General features: G+C 36.9%; 3 protein-coding genes, 2 long non-coding RNA genes and 1 other non-coding gene across 6 annotated transcripts in view; 2 read left to right on the top strand and 4 right to left on the bottom strand.

Moving 5' to 3' along the window:
* LOC105448288 (protein-methionine sulfoxide oxidase Mical-like) overlaps positions 1–12,748 on the bottom strand; it is a 34,316-nt gene extending 21,568 nt beyond the window's left edge. Inside the window, exons 1-12 of the mRNA XM_011686792.1 lie at positions 11,295–12,748; positions 11,111–11,219; positions 10,667–10,990; positions 10,322–10,558; positions 9,917–10,235; positions 9,317–9,633; positions 8,647–9,231; positions 8,411–8,567; positions 7,100–7,628; positions 1,335–1,401; positions 545–841; positions 128–452 (exon numbers count right to left, since the gene is read on the bottom strand). Coding sequence (XP_011685094.1) covers positions 128–452; positions 545–841; positions 1,335–1,401; positions 7,100–7,628; positions 8,411–8,567; positions 8,647–9,231; positions 9,317–9,633; positions 9,917–10,235; positions 10,322–10,558; positions 10,667–10,990; positions 11,111–11,219; positions 11,295–11,377 — 3,349 coding nt within the window. The 5' untranslated portion in view covers positions 11,378–12,748. The remainder of the gene's footprint in view (positions 1–127; positions 453–544; positions 842–1,334; positions 1,402–7,099; positions 7,629–8,410; positions 8,568–8,646; positions 9,232–9,316; positions 9,634–9,916; positions 10,236–10,321; positions 10,559–10,666; positions 10,991–11,110; positions 11,220–11,294) is intronic.
* LOC105449155 lies at positions 2,262–3,537 on the bottom strand. Its single transcript, XR_974309.1, has 2 exons — positions 2,853–3,537; positions 2,262–2,389 (listed from the first exon to the last, which is right to left on the bottom strand). It is a non-coding gene; the product is annotated as an uncharacterized LOC105449155 (long non-coding RNA).
* Trnai-aau lies at positions 4,153–4,226 on the top strand. Its single transcript has one exon. It is a non-coding gene; the product is annotated as a tRNA-Ile (tRNA).
* A 581-nt stretch (positions 12,749–13,329) lies between the features above and the next one.
* On the top strand, positions 13,330–15,314 carry LOC105448921. Its single transcript, XR_974289.1, has 3 exons — positions 13,330–13,554; positions 14,291–14,419; positions 15,000–15,314. It is a non-coding gene; the product is annotated as an uncharacterized LOC105448921 (long non-coding RNA).
* Positions 14,042–15,000, bottom strand: LOC105448844. Its single transcript, XM_011687704.1, has 2 exons — positions 14,544–15,000; positions 14,042–14,411 (listed from the first exon to the last, which is right to left on the bottom strand). The coding sequence occupies exons 1-2, from the start codon at positions 14,601–14,603 to the stop codon at positions 14,124–14,126; spliced, it is 348 nt and encodes a 115-aa protein (XP_011686006.1). The 5' UTR covers positions 14,604–15,000; the 3' UTR covers positions 14,042–14,123.
* A 1,646-nt stretch (positions 15,315–16,960) lies between the features above and the next one.
* The window catches only part of LOC105448965, a 2,018-nt gene continuing 601 nt past the window's right edge, over positions 16,961–18,377 (bottom strand). Inside the window, exon 2 of the mRNA XM_011687915.1 lies at positions 16,961–17,450. Within this exon, the coding sequence (XP_011686217.1) occupies positions 17,136–17,450 (315 nt within the window). The 3' untranslated portion in view covers positions 16,961–17,135. The remainder of the gene's footprint in view (positions 17,451–18,377) is intronic.

The raw sequence follows: 18,377 nt of genomic DNA, 5'->3' as shown, positions 1-18,377 counted from the left end.
AAAATTAATTTTGCAGACAAATAAAATTAAAAGAGTAATTCATTGAAAGTAAATATTTCAAAAATATGAAAAAAAAAAAAAAAAAATAATAATAAAGTAATTTTGATTCTATCCAATTATTACTTACTGCCGTCTTCCTGATTATCCGGTGGTTGAATCAGAGAATCAAAGCTTACGTTCTCGTGGAACTCGACACCAAGAATTAGAGCAACCTTTAGCAAAATACACTGCAACTGTCGAATGCTGATGTGATCTATAGAACCTGCGCAAAACTTTCCGAAAAATTTTTTCGCTCCTAAACCACGTAGATCTTGAATGACGAAAGGCCACAGGTGTAAAACATTATTTCTGGACATCCGGTCTCTTTTCTCCACCACAACGACTTTGGCTCCCAGTAATTGCGCTTCTATGGCTGTGCGTAGACCACATGGGCCACCGCCGATAATTAAAACCTTAAAAAATGTAACTTACTTTTAAAATTTCCACCCTTATTAATAAAAAATAAAAAAAATTATGGAAGGTAGAGATCAATAAATAAACTTACTCTCGTATTTGGGCATACTTTGCCACGATTATAACACTTGTGATTTGCTCGCTGATCAAACTTTTTCCACAGAGCTTGCGCTTTCCACGATCGCAATTTTGTTTTCAGCTTTGGATAAAACTGATTAATGACATTCGGTCGGATTTTCAGCAATTCGCATAGTTGTCTGTAGTAGCCAAGAATAGATTTCAACGTAGTGGCGTTGCAAAACTGGTCGAAAATCTCGCTGGCCAACGCCACCTCCGGTGAGTTAGCCGCTTGCTTCTTGCCCATTTGATCCATTGTCTTGATCTTTTGCTTTCAGTCTCATCAGTTCGTCATTATCTGGAAAAAAACACATTTTCATCTTATTTTTTTAAACAGGACTATTTACTTGAAATTTTTACTAAAAATTTAAATATACGGCAGATTTATAATATCCTCACAATTATTCCAAAAATTCTGAAATCTCCTGATATGTTAAAAACAGTGTGTGGTGTATGTGTTCCAGTGTGATAATTAAATATGAAAAAAATAAAAACTTTGTGTCTGTTTTCTAAAAAAGTATTTATCTCGTTTTCATCTATATGAAAACACAACTTTTCATACGTTCAATAAGATTGATTTATGAAAAAAGCGCAATAAATAAAAAAAAAATAAGAAGAAACGCCGAAATAAATGTTAGATTTACATTGTGCTCTTAGTGGAAAGCATGCCAAAAGTAAGCGAATCATCCGTTTCATTATCAATTCCATCGAGATGTGATTACTCTCGCTTATTCGCGGCACGTCTTTGTGAACAACCGTAATACTCTGCCATCGAAGGTGCCGATCGTTTGCGATGTTCTTCTCCGGTTCGTTGAACTTACGGTCTGATAACTATGTAGCTCGTCGCATGCATTCGCTCAACATTTCGTTGAGGAAAAAACGGAAATGTAAAAACTTTCCCATAGATTTTCGGAGGAAGTAAGCTCATAAGTAGCTTCTAATTTTTTTCTGATATTCTAACTTTGTTCTTTTATCCCAGTGCGATGAGAGAATAAAAATGTATTGAAAAAACCACGTTTTCGAGTATATTTTGAAATTTCGGAATTTTTGATTTGTTAATACATCTAATTATACACTTACATTGAAATACTACTTGGAACAAGCATGGCATACGCTATAAAACGTTGTTTTTGTATACTATTAACGAGAGTTAATAGTACTAAGGAAAGGTACTAATGAAATAACTTTTAGGTAAACTAATGTAGAAATAAATATATCTTAACGTTTGTTATCTATTCATTTAAAATTGATTTAGAATTAAAATCAAAACGATACCGTTTAACTATATCACTTATTTAATTCAGAAAATATTGGAAATTATCTTGTGTGTATAAAAGCATTTGATTTATCATTTTCGTTTCGTGAGAAGAATATACTGACTAATGTTGTTAATTATAACCATTGAAAATAAAAATGCTTTTGTGTCATTTTCATAACACACGACATGTTTTTATTATCAATGTTTTATCTTGAATGTGAATCAATTAACTCGGCTGTAGCGTTAAATGCTGTTCATTGTGCTCATCATTATCCTCAATGTATCGCTGTAATTAGCATTGTATAGTCTGGATATTTGTTTGAAACTTTCGATGCTGCATTTCTGGCTAAATTATTCTAAGAATATTTTAAGAAAAATATTTTTAATAAAAAAAAGCAGAAAAGGATAATCAAGATAAGATAACGAATAAACATTTCTGATGATATATCATATATATTATTTTTATAAGTAGAATAACTAACGAAATATATTGATCAGGAAAGTCATATGATTCCTCATTTAAAAAGATGAGGGTGAGTCACATCTGGCGAGCAACTCCATCTAGAACAAAGTTTTATACTATGACACTAACAATAAGATATTCCCCTCCAAACAAAATGCTTTTGATAATTATTTTGGGCAATACTACTACTTTCGAAAATAATCCTATAGAAGAAGTAAAGTAAGATATGCAATGTATGTATGTATATATATATATGGTGTTAAAAAAAAATATATATATATATATATATACACTTATGTATACATATACTACATGTGATATATCTAATGATGCATTTAATTCGGTGACGATACGTAATAGGTATTCGGAATTTGATGTGTGTATAAATAAACTTACTCTTATATACTGTGCCCGTATATAAGATACTTGAATGTAACGCGTGTATGTACGAGTGAATCTGCATCTATATGCAGTATGCACCCACGTCACGTCATGCCTGTCTTGAGAGAGATATAGAACAGTGAGGGATGCTATGCGTGCTATGCGTACGTACATACATACTTGTATGAAGGGCTGCGTCACGGCCGTGACACGCTGCGTACAATCGTGTGACGATATGTCGAGACTGCGCTCTCCCTCTCTCTCTCTCTCTCGTAGCGCTCCCCACAGCGCGCTTTCGTAGGATCTCTTTCTTTTTATGGCTCGCACTCACGTCGCACAAAATACACACGATGAGGGAGAAGGATGGGCGATATAGAAGAGATGGGAAGGCTTCGGGGGCGTGACACGCTCACGCACCACGGAAACATCGGCGGAGTTCCATCGTTCACACGACCGCGACGCCCAAACCGCCCAGTCGACCTATTTCAACTGGATCGCGATGCAACTCAATGCAACTCACCACGGCGACTGACGGCGACGCGGATCCAGCGTTGATCATTCCCTACGAGCTACGACTGCTACGAGTAGTGCAAGTCCTATGATCAGTCTGTATAGCCAGGCTCGATCCGTTCGACTGCACGGCACGTACTAAATTAAAGTACATATGTCGAGTCAGTAGTCACGAGTCACGTCACGATGTCAGTCATAGAATGTCGTATCGTGGGATTCGTGGGTCGTGGGCTACCGTAGCTGCAGTGTCGTAGCTCGCGACTCGCAGACACTCGTGGAACGTCCGCACTCCGCGGTACATACATGGTATGTGTACATACAATGACATACAATACATCAGTGATCAGACATCTTATAATACATCGAGCAGTGAGCAGTGGCGACATCCACGTGTTTTGCATTAAACACTATTACCAACGAGGTGGTTACCGACCATGGCTAAATTTTTGTAACTGCATAAGTGGATCCGGGGGTAATTGAAGAACGACATTACCAACCATTTTGGTTATATACCGTGCGAGGATAGCAAACACGTGTACTACTATATTAAATCATTATTTTATTATTGCGGCAATAAAATAACATGTTAATTATTTTTCAATTTTCGCAATGCTACTGTACATATATGGCACGTATATGGTGTACGTACATACAACAAACGTTGTGAAAAATGAAAATTAAAAAATATATAGTGATATAATTAATATAATTGTTATCCTCGGTACAGTCAAAATCGCGCGTTGATAATGTCATCGTTCTTCGATTACTCTCCCGTCGAGTTTCTCGAGCTACGCGAAACCCTGTAAGACCAACTATGCTTCTTTTAATGATACCTCTATATTTTTAATATTACTGAGAGATGATTTAATTCGCAATTCTTATTATTTTGTTTGTTTTAAGATTAATTTTTCATATTTCCACAAACAAGAGACTAACTATAATAACAGAATGTTGAAAGCCTTCTACGATTGGCCCATTAGCTCAGTTGGTTAGAGCGTCGTGCTAATAACGCGAAGGTCGCGGGTTCGATCCCCTCATGGGCCATTTTTTTTATCAATTTTGATATAATCACATTTTTATTGCGCATGCGTAAAAGATCTGCACATTGGTGGCAATCCAAATGGGCTAGAATGCAATGATGCATTCTGTTTTATAAGATGTGTCGTTTCATCCTTGTTCACTGAATTAATGTTAAGCAAGAACACACCTTGTTCTCACATATGTACGAATAGAAATAAAAGGATAAGTTGTTACATTTAAAGCTATATATGCTATACATATATCGTTTTAAATTACACGCTAGAGATAAGAGGAAAGAGAAGACGAGATAAAGAAGAGAAAGATTATGCACAAAAAATTGGTTTTTAACGTATTGATTTTATTTTGATGTTTTTCTTCTTTTTAAATCTCTTTAATATAAAATCTGTTTAACGATGCCACACATTCAACTATCTCTCTCTCTCTCAGGCAAAAGTTGTTTTTGCTTCCTTCCGTTTATATACACGATTAGGTCTAAGGCCGTAGTTGTTTAACTTTCTTTTCCCAATCGCGCGGTATCGAGCGTGGTCGAAAAATTTATCTGAACGGAGCCTTCTACAAGGGAAAGCCGAGATTAGTGGCTGGAAAGAGACATTAGGGGAAGGAACAAACAAGTATTTTACACCTCTCTTCTATTGGGCTCAACATCAGTGTGCCTCGTGTCATTAAATTCCGATAGAAATCGTTTGGCATCATATATCTCTAATTTAAAATAAACAAACGATTTTTCTATTCTTTCCATTTTTAATCCTGCCCTCCCGCCGTCCCTTGTTTCGATTTATAACATACGCTGATATACGTAACGTGTTCTCTACGCGTGGTCACGCAATAATATAAATTTAATCCTTTCGAATCTAATCGAGCAAGTACGGCGGAATCCCTTTATTCTGAATATTTATATTCAGTCGAGCGGAGTAAAGAGCCTGCCTTAAAAAGAGTTGGCGACTGTGTGTGTATGTGTGTATATAGTTCAACTGGAGAGATACGAGACCGGCTCTTACAATTTTTTTTTTTCGCCTCCAATCTCATCCCTTGTCCTATAATTGGCAGTATACGCTACGTTCAGATAGATTTTTCAAGTCCACAGTATCGAACGTCCACGTTGTCACTTATTAGAGACAAGAGGTACATAATTAACAAAGGATTCGTGCGCATTCGTAACTTAATCGTATTGCTCCACCAAGTCTCACGCCAAGTAGCGTTATCTTCGGTACAATTAATAACAATTTTATGACAATTTCATTTCCTATCAAGATTACGCACGTCGTTTCATGACAAGTATCGCGTAATGAAATGTAATAGTTAAATATAAGAAGTGACGAAGCCTCATCATGTTTTCTTTCCTACATCTCATACAGAGGTGTATGCCAAATATTTAGTAATTCGATTTCTAGACAGCAACAAAGCTAAATAATATCGAATTTTTTTCTTAAATGTTCTGCATTCAAAATTGTGCTCTTCGTTCGATTGTGCTCTATTCGATTCCGCATGTTATCGTGTAGCATTAGAAAATTGAAGAGAAAAAAAAAACCAGGTCGTATCGAAGCATTAGGGCGCAGTACAGCAATTAGGTGAGTAGAGTTTACTATTGAAACAAATTATTAAAGCTTCGATAGTAAACTCGGCTGAAGGTATGCAAATTATGTACCTCTCGAATGCCTGCTGTTTGCACCGTTAACGTTAGCACGATTTGTCGATGTGCAAATGTTGTATCTCGCATACTCGGTGTAATCTTTCGCGTTCACACACAAAGATCCTGCGCGTATCAACATCTTGTAACAAAACTCATTATCAACAAATCGCAGAATCGCTAGTGTTTTACCCTGCAAGCCGTACTCCAGCTTCGTTAATTATCGCTCGCTTCATTCAAATCAAACTCGAAAGAGTCGCGATCGCGTGATCCTATACATATTTTCTTTTCTCCGAAATCATTCTTATTGAATTAATAGAATTAACAGAACCCAATCACGGACAGAAAAATATGCCATGTACTCCGATATATACTTTGTGTTCTCATGTAATTTCAATAAATTCATCTCGATTAAAGATAACGGGAAAAAGAAGAGAGAAACAGAAAAAAATGAGAGATGGAGAGAGAAAGAATTCGCTCACGTGATCTCAATCGTGTTTTTCTTCGCTGAAATGTTGGTTGTTACTTGACAAAGTAGTGCAAGCTATGAGTTTGTGAGTATGAAAAAATTGAAACTCTTGAATTTAAAATACGTCTATTAAACGACCGCGGTCTCGCGTATTCTTCGACACATTAAGCACTACTTGATAAAAGTGCAAAAAGGTCGTTCTTTCTTCGATATTCGATATACATACATGCTAATCTGATAAAAAAAAAAAAAACTTGGGTAATTTTGTGAAATTGCATAATGATAAACACTATCATTTTACAATTTTAAAACTTGATTAAAATAATCAACGAAATTTTTAAGAGACTCGATACACAGGTTATAGGTCATTCAACGATTGACCTACATTTGAATAATAAGTTACTTTCAAGATGGTCAACATTCTCCAATCATTTAAAATCATTTACAGTGTACCATCCGAAATATATCATTGCTTCAGATTGATTACCGGCTGTGAAAATATAACTGACCTTTCTTTTCCTCTCTGATTGTCTAACCAAACGAGTAACATATACGAGTTAATTTTAAACTGTTGATCAACGTAGAAAGTTGATTGATGTTTAATTTATATTGATTAGCGATCGATTGCGGCTGGAATAAATTGAGAGCGCGAAATTGAAGCGAGCGATTCTTTGAACAATCGACATGCCATCGTGAAAGTAACTCAATTTTGAAAGTCTTATCCTACCTTCTGAAAATACTAATGCATTCTTCCTTATCTTCCTTTACTTATGTCACGGCTACTGATTGTGCGGTAAAATGACGGGTATAGTCTGCTGCGCACCCGGAGGCGGCTGTGGTGGCAGGTATTGCATGTGTTGTGGCGGAATTGACGGTATATGTGATGGAATTATAGGGCACATGATCGGATAACTCGGCGCGTGACCTTGCGGCGGAGGTTGCGGATACGTAGGCTGTGGAGTACCGGGTGGATTATAAGCGCCCGGGGTGTGTGGTTGATTTGGATTGGCCGGGGACGGCGTTTGGCTAGGTGGCTGTTGAGCTACGTGAGGATGCGGATGAGTGTGCGGGCCCATATATTGTATACCGGGGGCTTGCGGCCCTTGCGAGTCATGATGATGATGGTACGGAGTGGCCATGTGCGGTGGTGGCGGTGCCTGGACCATTCGTACCATTTGCTGGTACGCCGGTTGTCCTGCATAAGGCACCTGGAATGGATGTATAGCTGGCGCTAATAACGGCTGTCCCGTTGCTGCGGCTACTTGCATCTGAGACGCTATATCTGGCGCACGATGCTGCATCATTGGCACTGTAAAAATCGTAATAACATATCGTCATATACATATTGTTTTACAATATTCGCCAATGTGCGTGCGTGCGTGGGTGCGTGTGCGTGTGTGCAGTGCCACTGCAATTATTCCAATCGACAGAGATAGAAAAAGAGAAAAACTACATCTAATCTTATTGTCAAATCAACTTGGAAAAATTAGTAATTTTAAAAATTACAATATAAATTAAGGCTAATGAGAGTCAAAAGAAGTTTTCGGTGCTCAAATCATATCATATGTTGATAATCATTATAATACTAACGATAATTGAAAACACAACGTTTCGACTCTCTTTCAAGTCATCCTCAGTGTACCTCCGAAGATATAAATGCGATAATTATCTCTTTAAATGCGAATACATCTCCTGTGGTACGCTGAGGATGACTCGAAAGAGAGTCAAAATGTTATGTTTTTTTATTTAATTATCGTTAGTATTGTAATGCATTAATGTAATGATTATTAATATATGATTTGAGCACCAAAAACTGCTTTTGACTGTTATTAGCCTTAATTTATATTGTAATTTTTAAATTTGAGAGTCCATTATATTCAATATTGAGTAATTTTAAATTGTAAGATTCGCAAAAACAGATTGCTCGGAATATAGTAAACTTTGAAGAAACTTTTCAAATCTATACCGAGTATTGAAATAAAAAGAGATAATTACGTATTAATATTTGAATCTTACAAGTCATATTATTACATGACACACACAAAAAAACTCGAGATACAAATGCATCGAGAATACCTAAGAAACACTGACCTTTCCGGAACCTCGCCACTTGTTGAGCGGGTGGTTGACTGAAAGCTGTTGGCGTTACGTATGCCGGCATAACAACGGTCGCGGGCATAGTCGCTCCTGTATACTGAGGAGTTTGTGGTGTATGCGGTCGACTAGGCGTCGGTGTGCTTGGTGAGCGCTATACATTGTAAAAATACAAATCTTATTGTTTCTATTTCAGTTCAACTTTTCATAACAAGCTAATGTATATTACTTACCGGCGTGAATGGTTTGGCATTTGGATTGAATTCTTTAGCATTTGGATTTAAAGTAGATTTCTTAAAAGCAGTAGTTATCTTATCGACCGCGGGCTCCGGTGGAGATTGTTGCACTGTCGGAGTATTAGTCTGAGGTGGTTGTGGTGGCGGTGGTTGTTGTTGTTGTTGTTGTTGTTGTTGTGGTGGTGGTTGTTGTTGTTGTTGTTGTTGTTGTTGCTGCTGCTGCTGCTGCTGCTGCTGTTGCGGCTGAGGTGGACTTGTGGATCTTACTAACGCACCAGGTGGTGGCTTATTGGTAATTGATTCCTCTTGTACAGTTTGATGTTGCTGATGAGGACTGGTATGCTGCTGTGTAGGTGGCTGTTGTTGCGGTGGACTCGTATGTTGATGGGGACCTTGATGATGTGGCTGATTCAGTGATGTAACAGAATGTACATCTTGTTGATGCTGATGCTGTTTTCTGGATATTTGAGGGGTATCTGGTGGTCCCTGCGATGCTTCCGCTAATTTGAATTCTGCAGCGAATTGCCTCAGTTCCGAATGCTGTTCTTCTCTTCCTCGTGGTGTTGGAGCCTTAAAGTAAAACTTATAGGCATATATGAGTTGCCCCGCGATTAAAAAAAAAAAAAAGAAAGACAAGAATTTAAATAAATAAGAGTACGTGTCGTACCTTTCTATGATCCGACTTATGTATGACTATTTGCCCCTCTACAGAGTTCTGTTGCGTCAATGATGTATGTTGCTGATGCGTAGATTGTTGTTGTTGTTGTTGCTGTTGTTGCTGCTGATGTTGATGATGAGAAGACGCAACGTTTGATTGTGGAAAAGGCGCTGGTGGCGCTTTATCAGCTTGATAAACTTGCTGTCTGCCAGGCCGCTCACGTTTCTCTGTATTTATTTTACTCGGAGGTGTCTGTTGTTGTGCCGGAAAGCTTACTTGCGGCATCGAAGGAGTAACTTGAGATTGTGACTGATTCTGCTGGATTACTATATCGAGAAAAAATTGTGTAATCATTATTATGCCTTTCGTAAAAAAGTATTATTTAATGTGCCTCCATTGTACATTCGCTACATAGAAAGAGCCACATTTTTACATTTCCCGGAAATAAATGTACGTTGTATATTAAGAGAGTTATGGTTAATTGAAAATTATTATACTGCGAGATATTGCAGCGTCTACTATTGATAAACTTGGCAAAATCGATTTTTTGAAACGATAATCTTAGAGTACAAGATTGTAGGTACGAGCGAGTGCAAACAAATAACATACCTTGCTGTGACTGCGTCGTTGGTGGAGGTACAAACGGCGGTGGTGGATTACTGTATGTAACAACCACTCCGTTGGGCGGCATACTCATATTTAGGGATACCGAGTGTTGCACCGATGTATGAGCAGGCTGTACTCCGACCGACATGCTCGGCTGTGGGACATTTACATTGGCCGTGGACGGAGAAGGTTGACTGTAGACATTCTTATTATTTGTGGTTCCTGGCGAAGACGGAGGCTCACTGGATCTCATGAGTTTGTTAGTGTTACCATTTTTCTTTTTTAACGGTGGCGGAATATATTTTCCTTCGGTGGGTCTCGTCTAGAATGGGATCAATAAGTACTTAATAAAAATACAAAGCTGATGGATAAAAGGAAAAATTGTAAAATATAATCTAAAGCACTTACCACAGCTGCAAATCTTTCCTCCTCATCGCCATTTTCCAGTTCTAATCTAGCTTTATGATTTGGTTGAGATTCGATCTCATTTGCTATTTCAGCAGCCTTTTGTTCCTGTTCCTTATAATCCTTTGTGTCTTTACGTTGTAGTTGTAGAGTATAACCAACCAAGGAAGGCTCAAACGTTGTTTGAACTCCATATTCTTGTTCATTTTTACGAAACATTTCATTCACGTCCCAACCATTCTGAAAGAGTTGAGAAAAAAACAATTTCATACACACAACTCGTTTGCAACAGATAGAACTGATAAGTGTCCCTGTTAAAGTAGTCGAAATAAATGTACGAGTGCTTACAGCAGCACCATCCAATTCTAAATCAGCCCCGTTCATGGTAGTCGGTGGATCCCAAGGTTCGAGTTCCTTTTCGCCGATTAAACCATTAAACTTACTAATGGCTGTATCCGTTTGGAAAGTATCTCTTATAGCATAATCTAAATCAACGTCCTTGGCAGATATAGTAACAACGTCTTGTGGTTTAAAAATTAATTTCTCTACTACGCTATCTACACTAATCTTTCCCGAGCTCTCCACACGATGAGCCATCTCCAGCACTACGTCAAATTGACTCGAAAATGTTCTAAATACGCCTTCGTACACCGAACCATTTTGAGTTTGAATCTGAGACAGAAAAATAAGAAAAGGAGATTTAACGTCACGACGTTAAATTCCGTAGTTTCAACATTGAGCGAACTATGCAGCACTACATTGTATATGCATACAAAGTTATCTGCCTGGTACCTGCACTATGTTGCCAACGTGGCTAGTGACTGCATGCATAAAATGAGCATTGTTATAAACTCCCTCGGCCGTGACGCATCTCTCTTGCGGCCCACGTGCCCGTGGAGATCTGGAAGAAGGCACGGATTAAAGAAAACGTTATTTTTAATCATCGATACGTCTCATTATGTTTTGGATATTATACCTGCTAGTATGATCTTGACGAGGAAAGCCAAGTGATTGGCAGTACCTGTTATTGTTCGTACGGTTCTTCCTCTTGTTGTTCATTTTGCCCGACAGTTGTTGGTCAATCGCCGATGGATTTCTGCCGCCGGTTTGTTGGAGGCTCTCTCGTTTTCTAGTAGGGACCGGAATTTTGACTACTTTCCCGATGACCGCTTGACGTCGAAAAGATCCGTTTTCTCGTCCGTGGATGTCACGGACACGCGGATGTACGGATATGCGGGTTCGGGAGTGGGTGCGACCGCAGCTGTCGCTGCTGCTGCTGTCTATTTACTTATGCGACGCTTTTACGTTCGACGGCAACGCGTGATTTCTCGCGAGATGACGCAGACGACGAACGCAACGAGATGGAGAAAAGAGACGAAGATGAGGATGTGGGTAAAGTGAACAGGATGAAAATGATGGAGATAAAAATGAAGGTAAAGATATTGAAGATGAGGACGAGGAGGCAAAGGATAAGGAGAGGGAAAAGGAGGAAAAGGAGGTCGCGAGGACTGCGAAAACTATCAACATTCACGAAGGCTTTTAGGTTATATTCAAACTAGTTGGAATGCAAAGTGGGCGAACGTACGACACGCGAGACACGATTCAACTCGAAGACTGCGTGTGACTTTTAATCGCGGCTCGCGACAGAAGTGAGACGCTGTCTCGCGACTGATGAGCGAGACTACAGCTCAGGCTCCAAGATAATCTCTCGGTAAAAACGCGAAGGACGCGCGTACACACGACGTGACGGAGGTGGAAATGTATTACACACACAGTACCAGAGGATGCGAGCGCGCAAGCTGGCTTCAACCGACCGCTTCACCACGCTCGTCACTCGTGTGTCACGACGATACTCGACGATTGTCAACGACCGCGTGACGTAATGCTCCTTTTGCAGGCGACGGCTGCTCTTCGATTCAGGGTACAGAGAAAGTTGCGTGCTGCAGTTTGCCCGTCCCCGTACGTACAACTCTCGCAGTTCGCACGGCCAACGGGGTTTACGGGACGGGGCTCTCTTCTCACACACGTCTCTAGGGAAGAGAAAAGGAGAAAGAAAAACAGAAAGTTGGGAGGGAGAGAGAGAGAGAGAAAGGGAGGGAGAACGTACCAACGAGACTGACGGTCCGCGAACGACGCGTGCCAAGTGGCGGCGAAGGTGGTCCGCGAAGATGCGCGTTTCTATCTTTCCCCGTTTTCAACTATTCGACATGTGGCGAAATGTGATACTCGATAGATTTGCAATCTCTCAACGTACCTACAAGTCGCCTGATCAACCTGATCACGGTGACTCTTGGACGCAGTCGCCACCTGGTGAACGCCTGTCCGCGCGCGGCCCCCGTTCGTTCGTGGCTCGCTTAGATCGAACCACGAACTCTCGCGACGCTGCAACCAAACGACTGCAACGAATGACCGTCGCGTCGTGTCGCGCGCGCGTATCGCCAAGTATGTAGAGCTTGTAGCGCGTTTCGGACAATTCGGACATTAACGGACGAGAATCCAGTCGACCAATCAGTGCCCGAGTTTTGCACGGAACTCTGTAGACCGGATCGATCTACAAAAATTCGACCAGTAGGACAAAGCGTAAAAAGAGAGCTGATCCGTATATTCACACTCAACTTATAGTTTTCTATTTAACTGTTCGAAAAAAACTTTTGCTAACAATAAACCAAGGAAAATTCATCTCGACACTCTTGACAGAAAAGGAGAAGCCAATCAAAAGTTGCACTTAAGTGCTATACACATTTGCTATACTTGATAACCATGCAAGTACAACTTCTGATTAGCTTCTGCTTTATTGTTTCTGCTTTTCTGTCAAGGTGTCAACTCTCCCTCACACGTAAGGACAAAATAATTATATTCACAAGCGCTGTAATCGAACACAGCCATTATCTGCAAAGTTTAGTGCGTGTAGGTAAGTATACAATACGTATATGGATATATTATCGACATACGTATGTATATCGATAATACCAGTTAATGCAAAATTGTGCGATAATTCATCGCTAGATGGCAATGTATGTGTTCTTCAATCTTCATAGTAATGAATAGAATCATTTACTTTCATTCTCTTTCAATTCTTTATGAGAGAATGGATAAAATAATTATTATTACCTATAATTTGGAAATTTCTTGTTAAGAATGTGAGATTTATAAATGCAAACGGATTTCGGCGACATTACTAAACGCATAGTCGCGCTATGTATGTGCATACATATATACATACATCATACGATCACGTACGTAAAATATATTATACATATATATATGCGTTATAAAATATTATAATATTACTAGATTATTTATTTATATGTATGTATATGTACATATATATTCTTTTTTATCTCAATTCTTTTTCTTATTATATAATCTCTCTTATTATTATATATATATAAATCAAGTTAATTTCTTTATTATAGAAATGGAATGTACGTTTTTTGTTAATAATTAATATATTAATTAAAACAAGTAAAAATAATAGTTTTTAATGTTTTACGCATGTATATATATTACACGTTACGTACCTATATATATATATAAAATTATATGTGCTATACTGCATATGTGTATATATACATGTTATATATATATATATATGTGTATATATAACATATATATTTATATAGATTATTATAATATTATATAATTATGAGATAATTTTGTATCCTAATATATGTATATATATAATATTATAGATATATTAATACCACATTATTAAGACATATATATTAATATATTATATATATATTTTTTTTTCATTTTAACCGTATATAAAGGAGACTCGAAATAATAATTTTCTAGCTATTAATTACGATTTAGAGTAAGACCCGTGATATCTTTCATTATCGTCCATATCGTAAATTGCATTGAGCTTGCGAATGATGTTTTTTGTTCTGTCGTAAACAAAATTATCCATTTGGCCCAAAACATTGACGAACTCGATTATTTTTTCAAATCCACGATTTATCCTTTCAGATCTTTCAACGTCAGATATGGTTCTCTTTATTTGGAATTGTGATTCGTTTTCCAGTGAATCCGTAGACAATTTTTCAGATTTATTCTGCGCCAAATTTTCAGCAGCGTTGGCAAGTGATATCTGGCAAGGTAATTTGACAAGATTTTTATTAAAGACGGATACACACTATGATACACATTATCTTTATGATCATGAAATTAAATTAAAACAATTACGTGCGTAATCTGTACGCTAATTTACTTTTGGCCTTACCATACACATGATAGAGACTGAGAGAAAGATTATATCCACCTTGACAAAATGCGCACTCATATCTGCAGTCTAACTCCGTCTAACTTCCTTTCTAGAAACAATTAAAACTCCAAAGTTTTCATAAAATAACAATTGACAAGAATAATTGACACTCTCGTTGATTCAATATCGGGTCCTTAACTAACAATGAAACGATTCGACGAGTCCCATCCTTTTATATATAAGAATCGAATATGCGCGCGTATATGCATATTACTGTATACGTGAACGAAAGCATTTTTACATTTCATACATTAATACCTTTTTACATTCAAATTAATTAATTTAATTGAACATGTAGAATAACTCTAATACGTCGATCAAAAGTAATTAATGGATCATGAATTATATACACATTGACAAGTCATTTTTAAACAATTTTTTGCATGAATTAAAATTGATGCGTTTGATTTATAGGTCACATCGGCGAATTCTTTTTGTAATAAGTAGGTTTCACTGACGTTTGCAGTGCGAAAGCAAAGCGGAATGTGCTGATTAGGTATAATCACTTGTTTTGTCGTTTCTAAATCTTATTACTAAATCCAATGATACTGCAGGTAAAGAAAAATTACTTTTGACTTGACTGCGTTGACTGAGATGGCAAATGCAACATTAATTCATTAATATTCTCCGTGATATATTTTCACTCATACATTTCTTTACACTTAGAACTCACCATACATCTATAATAAAAATGCCGAAGACTTTTTTATTAGAGATATAAGAATGAAACTATACACTATTCTTTTTATTTCTCTTCAAATTTTCTCTCGAATCAATATTTTGGTATAAATAATTAACAGCTATAAGTTATACATACAAATATAAATTGAAAATTAGGTGCTAATAAAAGAAAAGTATTTATTGAAAACAGCAACATATACAGTGTGTCTGTGTGTGTGTCTGATTTAATGTTTAAGATAACATTATTTAAAAACGTTTATTTTGATAAATGAAAGCTGCCAACAATGTACATTAATTAATTATTATAATCGTCGTGTACATTTGAGTTTTATCTCAAGTCGTTAATTTCAAATTAGATATCACTTAGAATGACGTTTAAAACGTGATATTGACGGTGTTTTCAATTTTCTCTCGATGCCGTTGGGATGCGGAAATTCTGCTCCTCGACATCGTACTGTATAAAATCGTATATGTCGATCTTCAGGCGTTTGCAAATATTTATCAATTTGCCAGAAATACGATAATACGATACGTCACGATGCAACGATGATTATCCGGAAAACCGATTTTTAATTTCGATTTACTCTCATGTTCGCCATTTACGTAGCAAAGAGAAGGGATTCTACAAATACTGTATTAATTTTTAATATGAGTTGTAAATATCAGTTTGAGCAAATGTCGATTCTCGATCACATCGCTAATAATATATTATATTCGATAATAAATACAGAATTTTTGTATGTGCGATATAAATATGGTATAAATTCCCATTATAAACTTTTTATTACCGCGCGACATTGTTTTACTGCAATAGCACGTGTCTTATCAAGTACATTCATATCAAGCGTATATATTTCTTTGTGCAATTATTCCGTTTGTATGCTTAGAAGACATTTATTTTATCGCGCGCGCGCGCGTGTGTGTGTGTGTGTGTGTGTGTGTGTGTGTGTGTGTAACTTACTCTTTTAGTCTTTAAATTAATTTTTGCGTTCAATGCAATTGATATACATCATACATGTCAATTAAATTGGCAGGAATGATTATAGTTTTAAGCATTATTAAGTCGATATTTATAATTGTATGATCGGAGGACGTCAATCATTCTTTCTCTGAAGAATATGACATGTTGACTTTTTTGCCAAATCAGATGATACAAGATTATTAAAATGAGATTTAATTTAATCGCTGCACACTTTACGTAAACTACGCAGCCAACTTTTATTGTAAGATTAATATTTCATTGTATTAACATATTAAAACCTTAATGAAAATACAAATCGGAGTGTAACGTAAGCGTTGAGGCTTATTTTACATTCCGCTATTTCAATTTTTTCGTCTCCTAGAATAAGTTTCGTTTATGCTTATTCTGTCACTCTCCTCTTTATATACGTTCGACTTACGCTCCGATTTTTATTTTCACTAGGGAATTTATTTTAAGTAATTGAAGATTGATTAGAATCAGTTATATCTTCAATGTTGCAACATATATGCATATATTAATTACGTATATATGTACATTGGTTTCTGTGATGCGACTTATTGCATAAATCGGAAAAAAAAAGAAAAAAAATGCAAGTTAGCGGTTCTAAATGATTTTAAGAATTATTTTGAGAATCACTAATAAACACACATAAGAGCATTAATTAAGGAATAATATGAATAATATAGGGTAATTTAGGGAAACAAACAAGGAATACAACGATCAAGTACTTTTATTAACAATCCAATTTATCAGTTATCAATCGTACGCTTACGATACGACATGAAATGACGCTGATTGGATAACTTGGCGAAATTTGATGTCTCCGTGTAAATTTGTTCGAGATGTTTCGCACGCAAGACTATTAATGTAAGAACAAATTAATTTCCTTAATTTTGTGGTTGCGGCGTCGTGGCTTGCTGCAACTGATTGTTTAGGTTCTGCGAAGCCTGGACAGCAATATCGATCGCTTGCTTGGTAAACTTGGCAATACCCTCTTGAACCTTACTGGAATTCTCACTGATGGTCTTGGCAGCGTTCTCCGATTCGGTCACAAGAGTCTGAACACCCTCTTGAAACTTGGTACGTAGCTGATTTACCTGTTCCGTCGTCTCAGGATTGACATTTAGATTGTCGAACGTTTCGGACAACTTGTTTTTCATATTTGTCCAAAGGTTTTCCAACTCAGGGCTCTTAGCTTTGATCTGCAAACGATCCAGCATGCGTACAGCCAAGAGTGTTTTATCTCAAGCTTGAGAGAGAACGGATTTTTTATCGAAATAATTCCAAGTATCGGGAGATATAAAATTTAACTAAATATACACGGATGTAAAGACAAAATGCAAAGGCAATGTCATACTCGAGAATCGCAAAAAATTTACACATTAGCAGAGGTATGTATATGCAAATTTACAAATAATTTCATGTACTTATATATAATGCTTATTCGACATACATACCGCGCAACATTATTAAAGTATCGGATTGTTCGATTTATATATAATTTTAAGTGTACGCGATATTTATCGTTAAATAAGTTGTAATATATACGTATATATTGTCACGATTATTTATTTTGTAATGTTTTTGACCAAAAACATACATTGTATGACGTTGTACATTTAAGATTAGTAGATTTTTCTATTCTTCAAGCAGAAAAATAATTAAAAAACGTATCAATGTAATTCATCTTTTTTTTAATAATTGTTTTTATTTTGGTACACACAGACATATTATAATTATTTATGACTTTGCTGTATTGCTCATAACGCATCGATATCAATGATATTTTGAATCGTTGTATGTACATACATAAATTGCACTGTAAATTTTCTCGTTTTCGATACTGGTCAATTCTTTTGCCCAATCGCGTCGATTGCCTCTTTAAGAATTGATTTAGAAGAATAGATCGAGGAGCTGAACGCTTTCTTTTGTCAGTTTGCTCAAAGAACGAACGATCCTTTATGTCTTTACATGGATAATTAAGCGTTGCGCCGATGTTCTTTTATCTCTAATTTCGAAAATGTGCCTATCTCTAGAGCTCTAGATATTAGAGGTAGCGCGTCGATACTGCGAACAAATAAGTCAGAGTTTAATCTATATATATATATATATATATCTGTCTCTTATAC

The sequence above is a fragment of the Wasmannia auropunctata genome, unplaced genomic scaffold, assembly GCF_000956235.1.
Source record: "Wasmannia auropunctata unplaced genomic scaffold, wasmannia.A_1.0 LD336116.1, whole genome shotgun sequence".
Taxonomy (NCBI): Eukaryota; Metazoa; Arthropoda; class Insecta; order Hymenoptera; family Formicidae; genus Wasmannia; species Wasmannia auropunctata.
This window is presented reverse-complemented; position numbering and strand designations above follow the sequence as displayed.

What these genes read in the sequence shown, in the direction of transcription:
- LOC105448844 (XM_011687704.1), bottom strand. Translation starts at nt 14,603, where the DNA reads ATGAGTGCGCATTTTGTCAAGGTGGATATAATCTTTCTCTCAGTCTCT. An exon ending in CAGTCTCTATCATGTGTATG is followed by an intron (nt 14,412 to 14,543) that starts GTAAGGCCAAAA and finishes TTACCTTGCCAG; the next exon opens with ATATCACTTGCCAACGCTGC.